The sequence below is a fragment of the Empidonax traillii genome, unplaced genomic scaffold (genome assembly GCF_003031625.1).
Source record: "Empidonax traillii isolate 1590-97213 ecotype Southwest subspecies unplaced genomic scaffold, ASM303162v1 scaffold286:size1162393, whole genome shotgun sequence".
NCBI classification, from domain to species: Eukaryota; Metazoa; Chordata; class Aves; order Passeriformes; family Tyrannidae; genus Empidonax; species Empidonax traillii.
Window position 1 is genome coordinate 344,816 of NW_020955479.1, and position 21,104 is coordinate 365,919.

Genomic DNA, 21,104 nt, shown 5'->3' on the forward strand with positions numbered 1-21,104 from the left:
ACAAAAAGCCTGTCGGTGCTGAAATAACAGGATTCTAATTGTACAACAGTTGTCTTCAGTTCTCAGTGAAAATGCACCTTCAGTATCCGCCAACCAGTTCCACCAGTTCGAGCACAGCAATGACGAGCAGGAGGAAAGCAAGTGGGGCTTCCATCAGAAAGGGAATTTATCACTAAAACTGTGGTTGAGAAAGAGCGAAACTTCCTGAACTTCTGTGTAAAATTGTTAGAGGCTCGTGAGCTCCTCATTAACAGTTTTCTCCTCTTTGTTTCTTTTTAGGATGGCAGAGGGTGATGAAAAAAAAAATCTAGAGCACATCATCTAAGAGACTTGGGGGTTTGCAACACTGTCAAGGAGACACAGCTCAGAATATCCATAGTTACAGAACCTTTATCCTGCATATGCAGGGAGCACTACAGCCACTGTTTGGCTGGAAACCTCTCTATTTATTATGTTTAGTTAATCAACATTTGGTGGCTGAAGTAATTCTCTACTTTGACCATGTAAGTTCCTACATAAATTCCTACCAAATAATGCAAAATAATGGACATGTGGACACAATGGAAGTGGTTGGAAACACCAACACCTTCCTCTCATTTGAATTCAGGCTTTTTTGAACAACAAAAATGCTGCCACATACTTGAATGTCACGCACTTCAACTTCTCCAGTTTAAAACTTCCTCTATGAAACACTAGTATTGACTTCTACTCACATTTAACAGTGAAAACTAACAAGATAATAATTAAGTTTTCCCATTTAACACTGTCTCAAGTCTTCTTACATCATATATTTAAAGATATTAATAGAGGCCCTAAAAATAAGCATCACACAGAACATCCAGCAGAGATACCTAATACTCAACAAAATGCAGGCAAGGGGATGAGCACCGTGGCTATTTTTAGAAGCATAAAATTTTATTTTATACAGGAGATAAGAGACTAATTAATTTTGGGGGAAAATGAAAAGGCTGAAAGCAAAGTAGAGCAAACATGATCCAGCTGGTTGGCATGTGGGGCTACAACTCCCTTCCCCTCCCTGGCACCTGCCAGTCAAGGAGGAGAGCACTGGCTTTGGCATCACTCATTTCAATGTTTTGCTGCATTTAAATTGTGGAAGAGAAATTACAGCCAGAAACAAGCCTCCACATAGGTGTGTCAATATTATAACATTATATAACCGTAAATAATGTTTCACTGTCAAAAAAACCCCAGTTGCTCATCACCAAAATCAAATACAAAGGAACTCTGCACTCATAAACATTTTAAGGCTTTGGTGTTATTTAAAATCAAAACCAAGAATCAATAAATAAGTGTATACACTTCAGAATATAAGAATCCACAATATTTTGGGGGGAAATGTAGAAGTTCTTCTAAGGTGACTCAAGTTTGGTTACACCAGGACTTCAAACTGATCATACAATCATAGAATGGACTGGGTTGGAAGAGACCTTAAAGATCATCTACTTTCAACCTCCCTGCCATATTTCAGCCTTAAATGTTATGATGACACAATAATTTGAATAAAAATAAGCTTGTAAAAATTAAACAAAAAAGAGATGACAGCACTTTTTTTTACCTGCTTTTGAAGGAATAAAAGCAAAGTGACTGAGGGCTGGGGGGAACAGTGCTCAAACCACCATGAACAGGGGGAAAAAACTGGTATTTTCTAATCCAGGCCTGACAGAGCCAAGGCACGTTCAGGTGCCCCTGGCAGAGCCATCCCCAGAGTGAGGTTGAGTGTAGCCCCAGAGCTCCTGGGCTTCTCAGACAGGTTCTACAGGACAGCTGCACCGACACCGATACCTGCAGGGTAAGGTGCTAAGGTCACCCTGGCTCCGGGCCAGCTGCAATTCCCACAGGAAACGCGGTGCTGGCACACCGGGGCCTCTCCCACCCTCAGCATTCCCCTGCAAAACAGGAAACAATATCACAGCCTCCCATCAGCTGGGCTTGGAGAGATCCATAAATCTGGGGGGTTGTTCGTGTCCCATCAGTCTCCTGTCACCGTGAAGTGTTTGGGATCCATCCTGAACACACCACAAGGAAACCGCCCTTGCTGCTCACAGGATCCCTGACACGGATAATCATCACACACAGCCCTGCCCAGGCACGTTAAACCATCTTCAGCACATGCATGAACAGTGTCACAGTCTGCCCTACACGACACGCCACAGAAGTTGTTCTTCCTTATAATACATCCATAAATAAAAGGCTGTAATGTCATGATATACAAGGAAGGGTTATTTTTAGCCCACACCAGCTGACTGTCGCAGATCAGTGTGATTTGAGAGTAATAAACAAAAACGAATTTGACAGTAAAGCAAGGAAAAAAGATGGAGCTCATACAGAATTTTATTATAAATTTATTCCTAATTACAATATGAAATGACTGCACTTAACACTGAAAGAATTCAAAAATTGGTTTAGAATACATTTTTTTTTGTTTACATAGAAGTGACTAATAGTGGCAAGGCAAAATCATAGCAGGCAAAAGATCCTCTCATCTACTAGATGCATTTTTGATGGAAATCCTACCATACAAGGCTTTAACAGAATTAAGTAGCATAAACTACACTTCACTTATTGCTAAATAAGAAGATATGAGTAACTGAGAAGAACCCACAAATCAGTCTTCCTGAAGGCTCGACAACAACTGGGGGAAAGGTTTCGTTTCAGATAAAATCCGAATAGCGAAAAAGTGCTGAAATATAAAACTGGATTTTTTCAAATTCATGCAAAACAACATCCTGTGGAAGTTTCAGTTTCTTGGAACGAATTCCCCTCTCCAAGTGTAACATCCAAAGTGTTCTGACAACACAGATGACACGGGAAGTGTAAACCCAGCTGTCGGCACACTCCGGGAACCACCCCTGCTCCACGCTCCAGGAACCACTCCTGCTATTCCAGAGGATGCCCAGGCAGGTTCCCAGCTCTCCTGTTCCTGGCACTCACCCTCTGCCAGTGCTCCTCCTGTTCCCTCTTCCCTGCTTCCTGTTCCTCATTCCCTTCTCTGCCTTCCCAGGAATAACTCTCGCGATGGTGTAAGCTCAGGGCAGGTGAATTCCTGCCTGGCACAAATCCCTCCCAGAGTGGGAGAGGCGAGAATGAGCCCACACAGGTTTCATCCCACATTTGGAACCATCTGGGCCGTAGGGACAGGGAAGGGCAAGCCAAGGCAGCGCAGGCTGAACTCTCTGCCCTGCTCGAAGCTGCCTGGCAGGGAGGCATTTCCTATCTCCCAGATAAGTTATGTGCTCTCCCTCCAGCTCGAGAGCTGCTAAAGTAGAAAGAATTTGGCTCCAATTGGGGTCAAAAGGTGTTCCTGGATGAAAGCAGCCATGGCAGGAAGCGCAAATACTTCCAAGAGGGTTCAGAGCTCTGTTATACGCTGCATTTTTAATATATCCCCGTTTCATTCCACCAGCTTCAAAGAAGGAAACATCCCAAAGATGGTGATAGCATGCTGAATTTGTTGCAATCTGCAGAAATTAGTTCCCATAAATAGTTTTCCCAGGCTTTTTAAGATGCAGCTGTACCAAGTTTCCAGCGAAATCAAACTGGCCAAGACATCGATTTACTGCATCATTGTCCCTTGCACAGAGGTTGTGACAACATCCTACCACCATCCTGGGTTTTTTTTTTCCTGAAGATGCCTCGTCACACATTTTAATCTTATTATCTGGAAAGATGGAACACCATCTGCAACAAGCTTTTAAAACATTTCTTCTCTAGGAAGAGAATTCAGCGATGATAACAAGATCCTGTTAGCATGACTGGATAAAATTTTACTGTGTTAATCATGACCCCAAAACAGTGCCATGGTTTTAGAAGGAGGATTTGAAATTGCAGAAATATAGTATAAATCACACTCCAGCCTCACCATGTGTTTGCCACTTTAGCCCAACACACACCCTGTCAGCTGCAAACAGGGATTTAACAAAGCCAGGGTAACAGACACCATCAGGACCCTTAACAATTTCCAAAAAATCTCAGACTTGTGTGGATTTCCAAAGTTAAATCCTATAATGGACTGAAGCAGATGAAGCAGAGAACTGACTTCCCAACCTAAATACATTAAGTCTTTTAACTATGAAATCAGAACTTAAATTCACACCTGTCAGGCGAGTGATAAAGTGACAACAGTGGGGCAGGGACACGCTGGGGTCTGGCACGGGCAGGGTTATTGTGGTTTACACAAGCTGAGCTGGTGCCAGCTGAAGGGATGATGTGAGGAACAGATTACTTGGGAGCAAGTAGCCATTGAGAAAGGCATCCAGAATGCTTTGTTCTCATTTCAACAACCCTTAAGCCATGGAGCATCCTAGAGAAGGCAGAAGTTTAGATGAGAACGCACTTCCCCCGCAGAAAATCTAATGGAAAGTAAGAAAACATAACTCATTCTTTAGGTGTAACAAGTCAAAAATAATTCCACGGTGAAAGATAATATTAACCAAATCTACCCTTATGTAATGACCTCCTCTAAAATATTCTGCTTTAAGAACCTCAACTTCCCACCAGCAAAAAAAAAATCTGCACCTTATTCTGCAGAACAAAGAGCAAGGGCAAACATGGGAGAAGCTCTGCTCAAGCAGCACTGCACAGACAGATTATTGTATCACTGCCTGGAATTGCAGGGTTCTGTTCTTATTCTGACTCATCCCTTTAATATTCCCACTCCTTAGGACCAGGATCTCAGGAAGCATAAATATGTCTTTGCACAAGACTTTGTAGCACAGTGATGAAAACCAAACCAAAACAAGTCCCGTCTCACATATTTATCTCATTTCCTCGATCCTGTCACAATTTTGTAACCAACGCACTGTTTTACAGGTGGGGACAACATTAGTCTAACATACAAATGAGACTCGGGGCAATTCAATTCTTAATATTTTGGAGAGCCTTAAATCAATGACAGAAATACAGAGTTTCTGTCCAAAACCAGACACATTTTTAGTTCAAATACCATAAGCATGTTATGACCTGCAAGTCCATCTGTGAAGAGACGGCCCAAGGATATGCAGACACAGGTTAATTAACGAAACTAGAACATCTGGATTGCTGATAAATTTCTGCCTCTTAAACGTATCAGGAATCTATAAATAAAATGTTGTGTTATCAGAGATCTTGGTGGCTTCTCAGGACACAGCCTGCAGATTTTTTTTTTTAACCCTAAAATAGAACACCATCTTCATAAAGATGGCTCTTCTCATAAAATTAATCTGGGGACACAGAATTTTAATAACACATTGGTTTAGTGCATTATTCTAGAGAAAGCCTGGAGCCTCCCATCAACTCAGGATCCTTTTTGGAAACAGCTGTTTTGAATCTCAGCAAGCTTTGACATTTTACATTGTTGAACAGAATTTTTGAGGAAACTGGTCTCATGAAATACCTTAAAAAAAGAAGATCTACGGAGAGAAGTTTCCACATCAACTCTACTTGAAAGCAATTCACATTTAAAAACCATTTTAAAACTGACTAATTTTAGAACTGTTATGCAGATACTACACCTGTTAAATAATAACCAGTGTTCCACCTCTCCTAAAATCAAAGTCCAAAATCTGCACGAGCAGAAAGACTTTGTTATTTTTTCTGTTTTCAGCCCGAAATTTTTGAAGGGTTCCACACCAAGGGTGCTGAAAGAACCTGATGTTTTATCCTGTGTTAATGAGTAATCCAGAACTCATTATCTTCCTTCAGGGCTTCCCACTCCAAGAGCCACAGCAAGGCCTTGCCAAGTCCTGGTGCTGGAATTGCCACGAGGCTGGGAAGAACAGGGAGGGAAGGGAGGCCTGGGGTGCTGGTGCAGTGTGAGATGCGAGGAGGGAACAGGCTGGAGCTGAGTCAGGGCCACACGACAGGCAGCTCCAGAACGAGGACATGAGGGTGTCAAACGCAGCAGGACATCAGCTCTGAGGAACAGACACGGGGCCTTGATCAGCATCCTCATGGCAACACGGATTATGCCATTACAGCAAATGAATAAAATATCAACATTGAGCGCTAAGCAAATGTTAAAGGGTGGATTCGCAGCTGATTGCATTCCTTTGGAATGCAGGAATTAGGGCAGGATTCCTGCAAATGTAAGGATGCAACGTACGGCCCGAAGGAGAGACTGAAGCAGGAATTACAAGCAACTAAAAAGTGCAAGTTCCAGCCGTCGCAAAGCCACACACAGTTTGCTGCCCAGCAACCTGCACAGGGGCAGATTTCAACTGCTGGAAAACCAGAACTCACTTCCGCAAACAGTCAGAGACACGAAACAGTTGGAGAGAAGCCACACGAACCCAACTCCAACTGGGTCTGCTCGGGTTTCTGAAAAGAGCTCATTCACATGGGCCACACTTCGTCCCTCGGCACAGCTGTTTCCAAAGCCACTCCCCAGCCCAGTCGTGTTTTTCCCCATCCTATTTCACAAAAGATTGAAACGTATTTCCAGCATATGCGTTTTGTACTCCAGTAATTTAGTGATATTTCCTGATGGCTGGTTAACACAAAAGCTGTAGCTGGTTGATCCAAAGATTGCATCTGTTACCCTGATCTCGCCATCAGGTCAGAATGAATTTCTCACTGCAGAAGGAGACACCGCAGAAGAATAAATTACTCTGGTTTTAAGCCTCGACCTGGGGATAAAAGAATTTGCTCATGTAACAAGAGCTTGAATTAAGGGCTCTGGTTTTTTTTGAAATGCAATGTAATAGGGGGAGGGGAAAAAAAAACCCAAAAACCACACCCTGAAAACCAACTAAAGCATTTTCTTATCAACATTACAGACAGCACAAAGGAAAATACCTCTTTATCACTTTTTTCTCAAGCAAGATCATCCTCTTTCCCATCACCCATTTGATTTTGGCGATCCTCTTAGTTCAATTAACTGTGTACAGTAAAATAACCCATGTGGAAGATCTCCCTCACCCTAAAACTCACAAGGAACTACAGGCAGAACTTGGCTCAAGGAGTAAGTTTCTCCTACCACAATACACACCCCAGAGCCATGACCTGAGCTTTCTGTACACAACAGGACAGCAGAAAAGCTACATATTAAGTGGCAAGGACTTACATGAGGAGAACAAGTTTGAAGGGTATCATTTTCTGCTCCACTGATAACTACATTCTAACATAAGAGGGGAGGGGATGAAAATAAATCATCTCCGTATCATTAGGGCTGGCAGAACTCTATTTGCTGAGAAATAGCAGCTCGCTTTACTAAATATTAATGCAGAATTCTGCCTAACAGGAGGCTTCAGATATTCAGAGGAACTCTGCACCGCAAATAAAAATAAGCATTAAGGCCTCTACTATTAACTACAGATTAAGGTCAGATCCCAACAGTTGGTCCATACAGGACAACTTAATAGATAAACTTTCACTGGCTGTGATACTGATCCATTCACACAAAGCTGCTTGAAAGATCCAGGTTTAAAAATCTTGAGAACATTTATTAGCTCAACATGAATGCAGCCCTTACAAAGAGTACCCCTGACTGCAGAACTGGTACAAGCTGTGTTTTGGAAGTTCTGGGAAGACATCAGTTATGCTCCCTGCTGGCCAGCCTAGTTTTTACTCTCTGCACTTAGAACTTGATGGTTCTAAAATTAACCCTACTGATTTTATCACTGATTTCCTCCTCATTTTGCCATATTAAATGTCAAGTGATCCAATGTCTGACACTGCCCTTTTAATTGTTACAACAAAAAGCTTAAAGATGACACACACACATCCTCTCACCCCTTCAAAGTGAGGCTCAGTAAAACACAGGCAACACTAAGAATTCAAAGGTCAATATTTGCATAAGATGAATAAAAGCTAAGAAAGATTTATTAAAAATTTAATTCTACAGTAAGTTCTACAATTAGTACTCTTTCTAATGTATGGATTTAAATTACAAAATAAGCTTCATGGATAGTGTTTAGGACTTCATTAAAATTTACTGAGCATATTTATCAACGCTTCTTGCAGAAAGCTTATTACAAAACCCTGCATAAAGCCAATTAGACCTCCCAAATACAGTAATGATCTATCAAGTCTTTTATTCCCCTCATCAATCTTAAGCTACACATTTACTTAAATGATCAATACTTCAAAGTGATGCTGTGTCCATAAATTCAAGGCCTTGCATCAACGAATTTGTTCACTCAGGACCTTCCTCAGACAACGTTGCTGTCACTCACGTTAACCCAACCACCCACATTTTATTGCTCTGTAATCAGGAGTCAAAAGCACTTGAGATGACAGGAGCAATAAAAAGCCTTGAGACTTTATAGGCCCATTATGGTGACTGGGTTGTTTGAAAACTGGAGCTGCAGTTGCTGCCTGTGATTGTAAATAAAACTGCACCATCACAGGGGCCAGAGAAGCTCAAGGCACAGGCAGGAAACAAAGGAATCAGAAGTCAAAGACCTACAGAAAGCAGGAGAGGGATGCAGTGGTGATAAAGGTCTGCCCTCCCTCTTCCCAAAATACAAATGGCTCTATTATCAAATATTTTACAGTGTTCTTATTACATCTGCTGTTCTGTTTATAAAGAAACCTGGAGCATCTTGAGCAAAATGTCAAAGCCAGGTACATCCACCCCTCTGGATCTGTCCCAGGTACTAAAGCAGTCCCAGGCATCCAGGGATATCCTGTTTGAGGGACTTTCAGGAGAACTCCCAAAACAGACCTTGCCTTCAGCACATTTGTTGTCAAGTATCCAAACCCACAGAGACCGTGCAAGAGATCTGCTGCCACGAAATGATGATGCAGCACTGAATAAAGATGCAAGCTTTATATATTTGTAAAACAATGCATTTATATTCTAAAACGAAAGTGACGTCTGGCCTTGTACCAGGTTTAATAATATACAACATAACTCGGTTTTTGCAAAGGGTTCAAAGAAGCTCAAGCTTAATGAGATGATCAGAACTTTATAGCAACTTGACAGCTGAGCTGTTCCTCTTTACACAGCATCAGGGAGCTGACAAGAGTTGGGTTCATGCAGAAATCTTAAAAATAAGCTTTGCTGCCTCGTACATGTATGAGAACAAGGGCAGGCAGCACTTTTACAGATTCACCAGGCACACCTGGATTCCTAAGGCAGAACAAAACCCTCAGAATTGCTCCCCAGTGAAACAACTGGGAAGAGCACAGAGAGCAGCAGAATGGAAATGCTGGGAGGCAGAGCCCGCTGTGCACTTGGCATAAGGACTGTAGGATCCATTAGGAAACAATACAGCTCCTGAGGAGAATGGAGAGAAAACATACCCACCACTTGCACTTCAGAACCCTCCTGGGTGACTGCACAGCTTTTCTGTGTTCCTTTTCACAGGCAAACCTGCACAGGGATAGCACCTTACAGACACTCCAGAATTTATACTGTTTGTACCAAAATACAGGTGAAATTTAGCCAAGCAGATAACTGGGGTGTCTAGCACAGGAAGGACCTTGACCTGCTGGAGTGAGTCCAGAGGAGGCACCAAGAGGACTGGAGGGATAGAGCAGCTCTGCTGGGAGGAAAGGCTGAGAGAATTGGGATTGTTCAGCCTGGAAAGAGAGAAGGCTTCAGGGAGACAAAAAGGAAGATGGAGAGAGCCTGCAGTGCCAGGATGAGAGGGAATGGCTTCACCCTGAAGGAGAGTAGGCTTAGATGGGATATTGGGAATAAATTTTTCCCTGTGAGGATGAGGAGGCCTTGGCACAGGTTGCCCAGAGAAGTTGTGGCTACCTCATCCCTGGAAGTGTCCAGTGCCAGGTTGGAGCAACCTGGGATAGTGGGAGGTGTCCCTGCCCATGGTAGAGGGTGGAATGAGATGACCTTTAAGGTCCCTTTGCACTCAAACCCATTCTACAGCTCTATGAACAAAATTAAATAAATTACCATAAAAAAACAAACAAACACTTTCCCACTCATATACTGGGGTAAGAAAGGAATTTTAGTAACTTTCCATATTTAACAAAACACACAACATTCCCCAGGATCTTCAGGCAGTTGCAACAGTTGTGTCTGTTGGACATGCACTGTATTAGAGATACCACAAAAAACAGTTCAGCTAAGCTGCACAAACAGACATTGAGCCTTCACTGCATTTTAAAGGCTCATACTTGAGGATCTCTCAATAAGCTAAAAGGAATTCTGAGCAATATCAAAATTTAATAAACAATATTACGTTTTTCTCCCTTCTTTCTGTCATCTTGCAGCATTTCTCTCAGTGGCACGTACACAGAGGAGAAGTGAAAAATACCCACACAGGAGTCTTACCTCTTGCTTTCTGCTGCACCCACATCACTTGTATTAACAGAGAAGTTCCATTTTATAAAAATACATCCGACAGATGTACTTTTTAAGAGCTGACGACAAGAAAGGAAGATATAAAACTGACATACTTGGAATGCTCTCAAATTTAATTCATTTCCAGTAAAAGTTAGCAAACAAGGTAGGGAGCAGTCCAAAATCTGACTAATTTCACAGCACATCACAAATTCAATCAGTTAACCTGCCACAGTGGAAAAACATGAAAAAAACCCTTTATATGCACCCTCATAATCAACTCTGTTGCTTAGCCTGTTTCTGTGTTTATTGTAACAGGGTTATTTTTCAACATTTCACACGAGACAAACACGTTCGGGGAATTGTTGGGTTGGAATCTATTCATTTTCCACAATTCTGGAACAGGAGAAAAGGGAGCTGCCCAGAACCTGTCAGCACCTAGCAGGATGTCACCCTTCAGCAGTCAGAAAATTCTCTGGGGATCAGAGCCTGTGCGCAAGAAACAGGGAAACTGGTTCAGGTAAGAGGGTGGGGAGAACAGGCAGCAGGTAACACTTCGCCCAGGGAATCAGGAGATGCCAAGGAAATGCAGGAGGGTGGTGGAGGAGCAGCAGAAATGACACTGCAGAGACACTTTCAGCAAGCACAGACAACCATGAGGGGGATGGTTTTGCACTTGCCTAAAGTTTGTTTCACCTTGATCTGCAGGGAAAGGCGATAAAAATGCAGATCATGACAGCAACGTCTTAAGGAACAAAGAAAATTAAAATCAACCCAATAAAACAGTAATGTACACAATGATTTTCCATAAGATAAGGCTTATTTCTGCATTCTCTGCCAGAATAGAAAGATTCACCTTTTTTTTTAATATTAAAGGCCAATTTCTTGAGAGCAAGAACACTTCAAAGTGGATTCTGGCTGATATCCCGGTGAGTAAAAACCAAAATAATAAACCCACACAGACTAGAAGCTGAAAAGAAGAAGATAAACTATTATTCCAACTCATTCTCGTACATGAATAATGGTTTGTTTACTAAGGAGCTAAAATACCACACTTAGCACAAATTCCAGAGAAGTTAAAAATGTTCTTAATTTCTAGGGAAAAGGAAGAGCGAAGATTCTGTGCTTTGGGAAGGGAGTTACACCGGGAATAAACGTTCCCCACTCTTCAAAACGGGAATTTCTACCTTCAGGCTGCACTTTATAATACTTTCCCAGTATTATTTACCAGTAAAATAAGGAAGGGCAGTATATGATCCACTTTTTTGAGTAACTAACCTTTTTTCAACACATACTAAGTAGACACCCTGATGCACAATGTTAGTGGTTTTTCAAACCCAAGCACACAGAACCCAATTTTAAACATCTGATTCTTGTAGATTTTTAGTTTGAGAAGGGTTAATTAAATTGCCACCAATACTCAGTGATGCCATCACTTTAAGGATCATTTGGAGCAATAAAAACACCGAGTTCTCAGAAATACGATCTTCAAAAAAGTATTAATTAGAATTCTGCAGCTTCATTTTAAGAACTAAAAAGTAGCAAATTAAGAGAGTAATAATATTTTTTTTATTATTTTTGGTGTTTCCAGACAAGCTTGGATTTTTAGCCCGAGAAATATATTTCTGTATCAGCCTAAATAAATAAATAATTTTAAAAGGACATTTTGTAAACTACAGGAGACAAAAAATAATAATTCCTGCAAACTTCTACATTTAGAAGCCCATAGCCCAGATTTCTAACACAGTTCACTTGATGAAAAGGTTTTAATTAACACAGTGACGTGATTCCAAAATCTAAATCAAGTCACCAGAAGATAACCTGACATTAGACCTGTGTGCCTGCAGAATCTTAAGAGTCCAAGTTATGTAACTGCAGAAAGGAACCAAAAAAAGAAAATAAAACCTTCATGTAAATCCAATTCTAATGAAGAAATCAGAGTCAATGACAATGAGATCCACAGAAAGACACATCCACACGTGTTCCGCTGCCTGACTTCGAAGTGCTGGTTATGAATCACATTTAGGGAAGGCATTATTCATAAATAGCTGCAATTGAAGAACTAACAGCTGATAACCAGCTCCCAAGCACTCCCAGCCTCTGCAAGTCTTCACCAGGCACTGCTGGAAACAGAATTATAATCTTCAGCATCCACAAAAACTTAAAAACACTTAAAGGGTAGTTCCTGTTATTAATTATCCACATGAGAGTCCTTCACTCTTAGACTTTCATGCTTTCTCCTGCAGATGTAAAAGCTCAGGAACTGAGTCTAAAGTATTTATTAAATCACTTATTATTTCTACCTTTCACCCTAAAGAGAAACAACCCACAAAAGCAAACATGAAAGAAATAATTATCGATGCATCCCAATAGGGAAATCTGTTTTCTTCATCTTTCTGCTACTCTCTTTCCAACATTTCATTAAATTCCGCTCATGGCACAAGTCACTTAAATCTACAAAAATCTTGTATAAAATTAACACCATATGTGGCTGCATAGCAGCAGTTGATGTGCAGTATTACACCAAGGCAGAGGGGGAAAAAATGAAGAATATGCCAAACTTTCTCGTGCCCAGGACTCAAAGTAGTTTATCTGTCAGCTCGGGATGAGCTATCACTCCCACATGTTCAATTAGAAGCTGAAGAGCTCCACAGAATTACAGCCAGGGCACTGGAACAGGCAGTTTCTTTTAACTGGAACACACTGCTGGGGTATCTGATTCCAATAAACAACGCAAAACTTCGCATGTTAGAAGTGTGGGAAGAGTAAAGATGGTATTGCTCTTGGGATGTAATACAAGAAAGTTTTTGCTGCAAGATAAGATTTAATTATGCTGCAGTTTTGATGAGCACAATATCACCAAGGAAATTTTCTAGAAAAACAAAAGTACCACGGCACATTTCTTTATTTTCCTGCCACATTCAGTGTTGAGTAAATTGCATAGTTAGTGAATTGTGTATTGAGCACTGAGAATTATAGGAACATTGAAGCTGGAAAAGACCCTCAGGATCATAGAATGGTTTGGGTTGAGAAGGACCTTAAAGATCTCCTTGTTCCAATTCCCCTGCCATGGGCAGGGACCCCTTCCACTAGCCCAGGTTGCTCAGCACCTCATCCAACCTGGCCTTAAACACTTCCAGGGTTAGGGCTCCACAGCCTCTCTGGGAAACCTGTTCCAGGGCCTCACCACCCTCTTAGTAAAGAGTTTCTCCCTAATATCTAATCTGAACCTGCCCTCCTTCAGCTTGAGGCTTTTCCTATCACTACACACCCTTGTGATCATCCAGTCCAACCCTTAACACTGCCAAGGCCACCCCTAAACCGTGTCCCCAAGTGCCACATCTACACCTCCTTAAACCCCTCCAGTGCTGTGGGCTGGGCACCCGATTTCAGGGGTTTTACATGTGATGAGCTGCAGCTGATCCACAAATCAACCAGCCCTCAGCACCTGGAGGTCACGAAATGTGCTGCTGTAACGCAGCCCTGTCCAGCAGCACCCAAAGGAAACCCACCTTCCTTGCTCCAAGGCCACCCAACAACACAGAGCAAAGCACGGTGGGAGCGGGGATAACTGGGATAACACATTTCCAAAGGGCTTTCCTGATCTGAACCAACACTGATGGATCTGCACTCATTAAACCTCAGGAGTTTCACCTGTCACTGCTGCTCTCTGTAAAAACTCAGAACATGGGCAATTTTTCAAAGATCTCTCAGAGTTCAGCTGTGGAAATAGGAATAGAATCTCAACTTTCACTGGTATCAGCAATTAGTAGGATCATACTTCCTCATAAAATGGGTCAGATGTTGTCAAAGTAAGGACAGCCAAAGGAGAAAAACAAACAAATAAAGGCTGACAAGACAAATACACAACAAGCATCTTATCTGTCTCTGTGTGTCAAGTTATCTGAAGATCATTAAAATTACTGCCCCTTGAGAAGTGGTCCACGGATACACGGTCCACAGATCAATGTGACAACATTACATTATTTGTGCATTTAAAACCCATAAAATCCCCCCATTTCCATTTTTAGGGAAGGAATCCCTGTCTTTGCCTGCCTAGCCCAAACCCAGCAGTGTCAGGAAACACACCCAGCACGGACCAGGCTGTTCCAAAACCTTAGCACGGTGATGTGGGGCAGAATTCAACATTCAGAGCAAAACTGCCTGGAAATAAATTGAGGGAAGACAGGACAAAACAGTGGAAAGAGCAAGAGCTGCACAGATTAGCGAAACATAATGATCTGCTTTAATCGATTTCTCTAATTTTTATTTATGTAAATTAGAAAACTAATGAGAAACTCTTCCTTAGTTCGTTATTATCCTCAAGCCAAATGTATTTCAAAGCTGAACTACAGCAGAATATTGCACTTCAGGGAACCATCTAAAAGAGGGAAAACTTGCTGTTAATAATGACAAATTTTAACCATTTAGGAGAGAATTAACAACAGACCCTTAATAAGGAACACGAGTTGAACACGTTTATATTACTGTAATTAAAAATATTCTTGCCCTGAGGAATTTGCTGTGCCTCCAGTGCTAAAATTAAACCCTCTAAACATACATAAATACATGTTCTGCAATATTCCTTCTTCACATCTCGGTGAGTCTCTGTTTGTTGCGCTCTGTTTCACCAGAAAAATGTTTTTGTTTTTTTTTACAAATCAAACAGAAAGAAAAGTACAAGTTACACTCCCAGTACAACAATCAGTACCAAAAGGATGATGGAAGCCAAAATTTAACTTAATTGCTTGCTTAATTTAAAGTCTGCTTTCTTAAAAGAGAAACTTTCATACTGTGGCAGATCGAGAAAGGTTTAAATTATTCTGGATTTCACATTCCCCTTGCAGTGCTTCCAGGTGCACATCAGAGCAAAGCCCCCAGAGTTACAGACAGCTTGGCAATGTAAGGAAAACCAAACAGAGCCCCAGCTCCCTGAAATAATCCTCCCATCACAGTGGCACTGCCACAAAGACAATCAACAGCAACCAGCAAGAACAAACCAACAGGGTGAGAACTCCTGTTTCGAAAGCACAATATTTGGGATTAGGTCATGTTTCTGTAAATCAACACTAAACCACAGATGTCAAACAGCAAAATGCTTCCTAATGACAGGAGGCAATAAAGATGTCATAAAGGTTGGAAAGGACCTCCCAGCCCATCGAGTGTCCCCTGTGCCTGATGCCCACCCTGTCCCCCAGCCCGGAGCACTGAGTGCCATGTCCTGTCATTCCTTGGACACCTCCAGGGGTGGGGACTCCACCACCTCCCTGGGCAGCCCATTCCAATGCCTGACCACCCTTTCTTTCGGTGAGGAAACTCCTCCCGAATCCTGACCCTGGGAGATAGTTAATCCAGCCGAACTCTTTCGAGTTCATTTTCAAGTTCACACATGACCAAAGACAGACATTTCCCACTATTTATCATCCCAAACTCCCCCTCCAAAACACTTATTTCCAATAACGCAGCAGAGTTCTGCTTCCTCTCCACGAAATAACACCTCACAACTCCTGCCTGTAAACCTGAGCAGCCATTCTGAGTATGTTTTTGCTGGTCTGTACAGCAGCCACATTAAAACAAAACACACACATTAAGAAAGACAAACTACTTTAGGGCTGTCTCTTGCTTGAGCATTTGTGTGGTAATAATGCAATTGCACCCTGACCCTCTGCCACATTCAGGGCATTAAAACCATAGCAAAATTTAATTTATTGCCTTTTGCAAACCCCTAGGGATGCCACGAGAACAAGGAGGTGGAAAAGAGTTTCACCACCCAATCTGAGCCATGAGCTCCCGGTAAGATCCATGGTAAAATCATGGATGTGTGCTTACCTCAGTCAGGTAGGTAAAGCTTTCATCATGTGTGTGCGTCTGCAAGTCTCTACTTGCAGAAAGAAAACTATTTATTGCGACATCTTTAAAAGGCACCTGACTTTTACATCCACTTTCTCAGAGGTTTTAATCTCCAGAAGTATCAGCTAACACCAGCTTCCACAAAAATGCCACAGAATCCATGATTTCACTCAGTGAAAGCAACATCCAGGATAGTCTAATACACTCTAAGACAACAGCAAAAAACCATTAAAAATGCCATGGAAGAGCCAACGAAAAGGCTGGATAACGAGAACAAAATATGCAGGTGATACGACAGGGAAGGCGGGGAAGGGAGAGGGACAACGAAAAGCCTCATCCTAATTAAGTAAACATATGACAAAGAAAAGAAACCTGCAATAGTTGGGTGTGGTTAGTTTATGATTAAAATGCTAAATAACGATAAGAATCTGGCAAAAATACATACTGTGTGAGAGCACAGCCTATACAGTTATCTTACACTGCAGCAGCTCTCAGTTTCTCAAGGTTAGTAGGTTTTATTAAATCAGTGATTCTGCACAGGTGGATTTTTTTTCTTTTTTTTGTAATTGAGTATTATATAAGACAGGAAAATACTGCTTGTCCTAATATGTAGTTCATGCCAAAGGTCCTCCCAAACATGCACTGTATGAAAATGAAAAGCAGGGACTCTGGGTTATGAAAAGAAGCCATATGACTAAAAAGTGATTCCATTTTCCAAAACGCCCACACAGACAAGAGCTTCTGATGTGAAAAATGGTCTCTGCAAAAGCTAAATTGCACAGACTATTCCCGTGAAAAGTTAAGAATCATGCAGATTATACTACATCTACCACGATGAAATTTAAAAAAAAGAAAAAACCCACCAACTTTTTATGTTACTACAGTATGAACAGTTACTTGCTTGTTCAATGTGGATGATATAAATATCAGTAATTATTTAACTGAAAAATAGTCTTCCTTTAGAATGTACACAAAGGTGCTTGCTTAGTTTTTCCAGGTTTGTTTCCCTCTTTTTGGGTACCTTCAAAATGAGGTGCAACAACATGTGTGTGCCAGCAAAGCAGTTGTGGCTTACCTTGGCATTGGAATCCTTGTTTCCCAAATCCCCTGCAGAAAAAAAAAGAAGAAAAAAAACAAACCTCAGTATATGTTTAGTTACAATTTCTACTCAAATACCTACAAAAACATAAAAATCGCTTCGTATTAAATTCCTTCAGGTTTCTGCCACGGCAGCAACAGATTTTCAAATACACAACACAGACCAGCCCACCCATTTCAAAGCAGGGAACAATAGCTGTCACCAGCTATGTAATTTCGGCTTCTGGCAACAATTTTTTTATTATTATTATTTTCCAAGCTATTTTGGATCCACAATTATCATCGTCTGTGATTACTGCATAATATTTCAGCTCATTTCACGCCACGTGTACGCTTAACAGCAAGGTAGAATAGTCCAAGTTCCAGCAAAGGCGCACGAAACAAACCACAGTTGGTTTCTCATCCCAATTTTCGGATTACACACCGATGTTACGTGCCTCAGCCACACTCCAGCCGTTTGCTGTATGGAAAGCAGGCAGGCTAAAGGTTTTGCTTGTTGCAATGGAAATGAGGAGACAGGCCCATGATTTTCATGCTCATTATTTGCCCAGCTTCCTCGCTCCACTTCCAGGAAACCCCACAAGTGTGTGTGTAACACTTCACCAATGACCACGGTATCCAGAGGTCCAACATTTATCATCCCTCTGGCAAACCACACCGCTGTTGCCTTTATTTATTTGTTGATCTTTAAGCATTCAACATCCTCTTTCCACAAAAATAACTGTTTTGAGTATCCTCCTTATAAACAATTCCCTGCCTTTTTTCCCCCCCCTCTTTGCAGAATGTTTTTCAGCTGGAGCTGCTCACCCTCAGAGCCAAACAGACAAAAGCCAGGAGCTGGAGAAGCTGTGTGCAATTAACAGCATGAGGTTTAATTATCAGCTTTGTGGAAATGGCTTTTAAAAAAAAAAAAAAAAATTTCTCCACTATTTATTTATTTATTTAGTGAAGGGACCAAACATTTACTGCACCGTTACTCCAGGTGGAAGCTGAAATTACACAGCTCAGAGCTTTTCTCTACATTTCTGTGCACAAGTCTTTAACTGCTGCTGCTACAAGCAAGCCTAAACTAAGAAGATCAGAAGAAAACTCGAATTATTTGTTTACTTGGCAGCACACGTGCCTATACTGTCACTCTGATGCTGTTATCTCTCGCCTTCACAAAACTCAAAAAGCCTGTGCTGGAAGTGTGGAAATGCAACCGCAGGAAAGCTGATGGTAGGACTAAGAACATGAAACAGACTTTAGGTTTGTTTTTTTTTTTATCCTTCTAAACAGACTTCTTTGTAAAGAATATTCCTGTATTATCTACTCCAGAAGCACAGGCACCCCTCAGTATTTGAGCTGGATTCGTACAGAGCTGCAGCCCACTCCAATCCCAGAGCAGTTACATGTATTTTAAGTAAAAGGTCTTTAAAAAATTATCAATAATGCAGAAACAAAGTAGAGAGGTGAAAATTGCTTAAGAGGATAAGGAGGCAATAAATTATTTTGGTAAATATCTCATCTAAGGAAAATATCTATTTGCATAGTTCATTCTTTATACCATAAAGCGTATGTTAACTGGCACAAGTCATTCTGGAAAGAGATGAAGCCGTTCCTATGGTGTGTGATGGTTATCCAAGAGCGGCCCATCTTCAAATTAGGAAGTGAAACAAGTTTTCGAGCTGTCAGATGCTCTTCTAATGAATGGTAGGAGCCTCCTCAGACTCGCTGAGCAAGACAAGACAAGAGTACAGCCACCCTTGCCACCTGTCAGCCACGGGATACCCTTTCACTTCAAAATCCACCCTGCCATTCAGGGCAGAACTCCGCTTTGTTTTATAATTGCACTACTTACGTGCACAGACACAGTTCGACAGTAACCCTGCAGCGGTTTTTCACACCTCCCAATTCACTCTGGTTTAGATTTAACTTGGAAGCAGTCTCTGAAGGTCTCTCTCACTTTTTACAATACCTAACTCTGCGATTTTTTTGCAAGTAGAAAAAAAAATAATAAAAAAAAAGCAAACTCAGAAAGTTGACTTGTTTCTTTTGCAGTCTGTCATCTCAGCTTTCCTGCCTTACTCTGCAAATATATTTCAATCATTCCTGGAGCAATCAGTCTTTGCTTCAGCAGGCAAACGGGAAAGCTGATGAAAGAAGGCAAAGGTCTGGGTCCGAGCGAATGAAAACATATGAGTTATAACATAAATACATATGAAAAGGGCAACAAGCGTGCCGTGGACACAGAGCCATCCGGCTGCAGACCCCTCTAAATCTTTCACAACTCCGGCCAAAATAAATCACAGCTCTGGCTCTCAGCTCCCAGACCCGCAGCGCAGAGTCCCTCAGCGGAGCCGGGCTGGAGCTCAGCCCCACCTGCGGAGCAGGACGGGGAATCCCGAGCGGTTCCCGCAGGCTCAGCACACCCGGGGCTCCCTCTGCTCCTCCTGCCGGGGCGGCCCGGCCTGCTCGGAGCTGCCGCCCTGCCCCGGCCGGAACACAGAGGTGTGTGGTGGTTGTTTTTCTTTTTTCCCTACACGCCTAGCAGTGAGGGTGTTGGTAGGCGAGTTTTCCTGCCATCTCTAGCAGGAACCCTTCTCTCCGAGAAACCACCCCTCCCTTTCGCCGCCGCGGACCGGAGCGGCGGTGTCACGGTGCCTTTCCCGGCCTCCGCTGCGGGCAGGCACAGGGCAGGCACCGACCGGGAGTTCAGGCTGGGAGACACAACTGAGCCACCCAACACCCCCCCGGGTGTGACACAGCCACCCCCCGTCCCACCGCGGCGGCCGTGCCGGGCTGAGCCCCCCACCTCGGGCAGGGAGCCCAGCCCAGCCCAGCCGGGACAAGGGGTGAGGAAATACACATCGGGACCATTTGGGAAGCGACGGTCCCAGCGCGGATTCCTCAGACCCCCACGGAGCTCCGGCAAGTTTGGGGGCTCCCCCAGCCCCGAGAGCGCCCAGACTCGGGCCGGGGCCCCCCGAGCACCGGCGGCGGCAGAGAGTCCGCCGGGAGGGGATGCGACAGCGCCCGGGGCAGCGAGGGGACACGGAGGGGTCACCCCCAGCGGGGTCACCTGCGCGGCCCCGGGAACCGGCTGCCCCGGGGAAGCGGCGAGTGGGAGGGGAAGGCAGGGAGGGAAAGAGGGAAGGAGGGAGAGAGGGCGGCTCACCGGGAGCCGGGCACGGTGCGGGGGACTTGCCCGCGGCGGGGAATCCCTTCCAGCCGAACGGGCCCGAGCGACGGGAGCGCGGGGAGCGGGGCGGGGAAGGAGAGGACGGGCGCCCGCGGGCTCTCTCACCAGATGAAGTCGGTGCAGTGGCTGCAGAAGGTGGGCTGCTTGAAGAACCGCGCGATGAATTTGTGCTCCTTCACCTCGTGCACGTTCTTCTGCCTCAGGGCGCCCTTGCGAGCGAAGCGCCGCGCCGCCTCCGGGTCCGCGCCGGGCTCGGAGCCCGGGAACACGTCGGCCATAGCGCCTCCTCCCCACCCCCCGCCGCCGCCGGGAGTCGCCGCCCCGACGTCCGCCCCGTCCGGCGGCCGCCGAGTCTCTGGCAACGGCGGCGCTGGGCGCTGCCTCCCGCTCCGCGCCTGACGTCGGAGCGGAGGAGGATCCCGAGCCCTCGCCGGCTGCTCCGCCCGCGGCTGAGCGAGCCCCCGGCCGGGGCGGGGCGGGCGCGGGGCCGCCCCCGCCGGGGAGCGCCGGGGGGAGCGCCGGGAGGGCCCGTCAGCACCTGCCGCCTCTCGTCAGCCGCCCCCGCCCCGAGCGGCGGTGCCGGCGCGCCCCGCACACGCGAACCGGGTCCTGCTCGCACACCCCGGGTCTTCCTCACGCACACCGGGTGTTCCCTCACGCACCGGGTCCTCCTCACTCACAGCGGGTGTTCTCTCTCACACCACGGGTGTTCTCACGCTTGTTCTCACC

General features: G+C 43.9%; 1 protein-coding gene across 3 annotated transcripts in view; it reads right to left on the bottom strand.

Moving 5' to 3' along the window:
* The window catches only part of PRKCA (protein kinase C alpha), a 129,312-nt gene extending 108,621 nt beyond the window's left edge, over positions 1 to 20,691 (bottom strand). For 2 of the 3 annotated variants that reach the window (XM_027890368.1, XM_027890366.1), the window contains exons 1-2: positions 20,481 to 20,691; positions 17,172 to 17,203 (exon numbers count right to left, since the gene is read on the bottom strand). In XM_027890368.1, the coding sequence (XP_027746169.1) occupies positions 17,172 to 17,203; positions 20,481 to 20,653 (205 nt within the window). In that variant the 5' untranslated portion in view covers positions 20,654 to 20,691. The remainder of the gene's footprint in view (positions 1 to 17,171; positions 17,204 to 20,480) is intronic. The other variant, XM_027890369.1, reaches the window with a different exon arrangement.
* Positions 20,692 to 21,104: the final 413 nt, after the last annotated feature.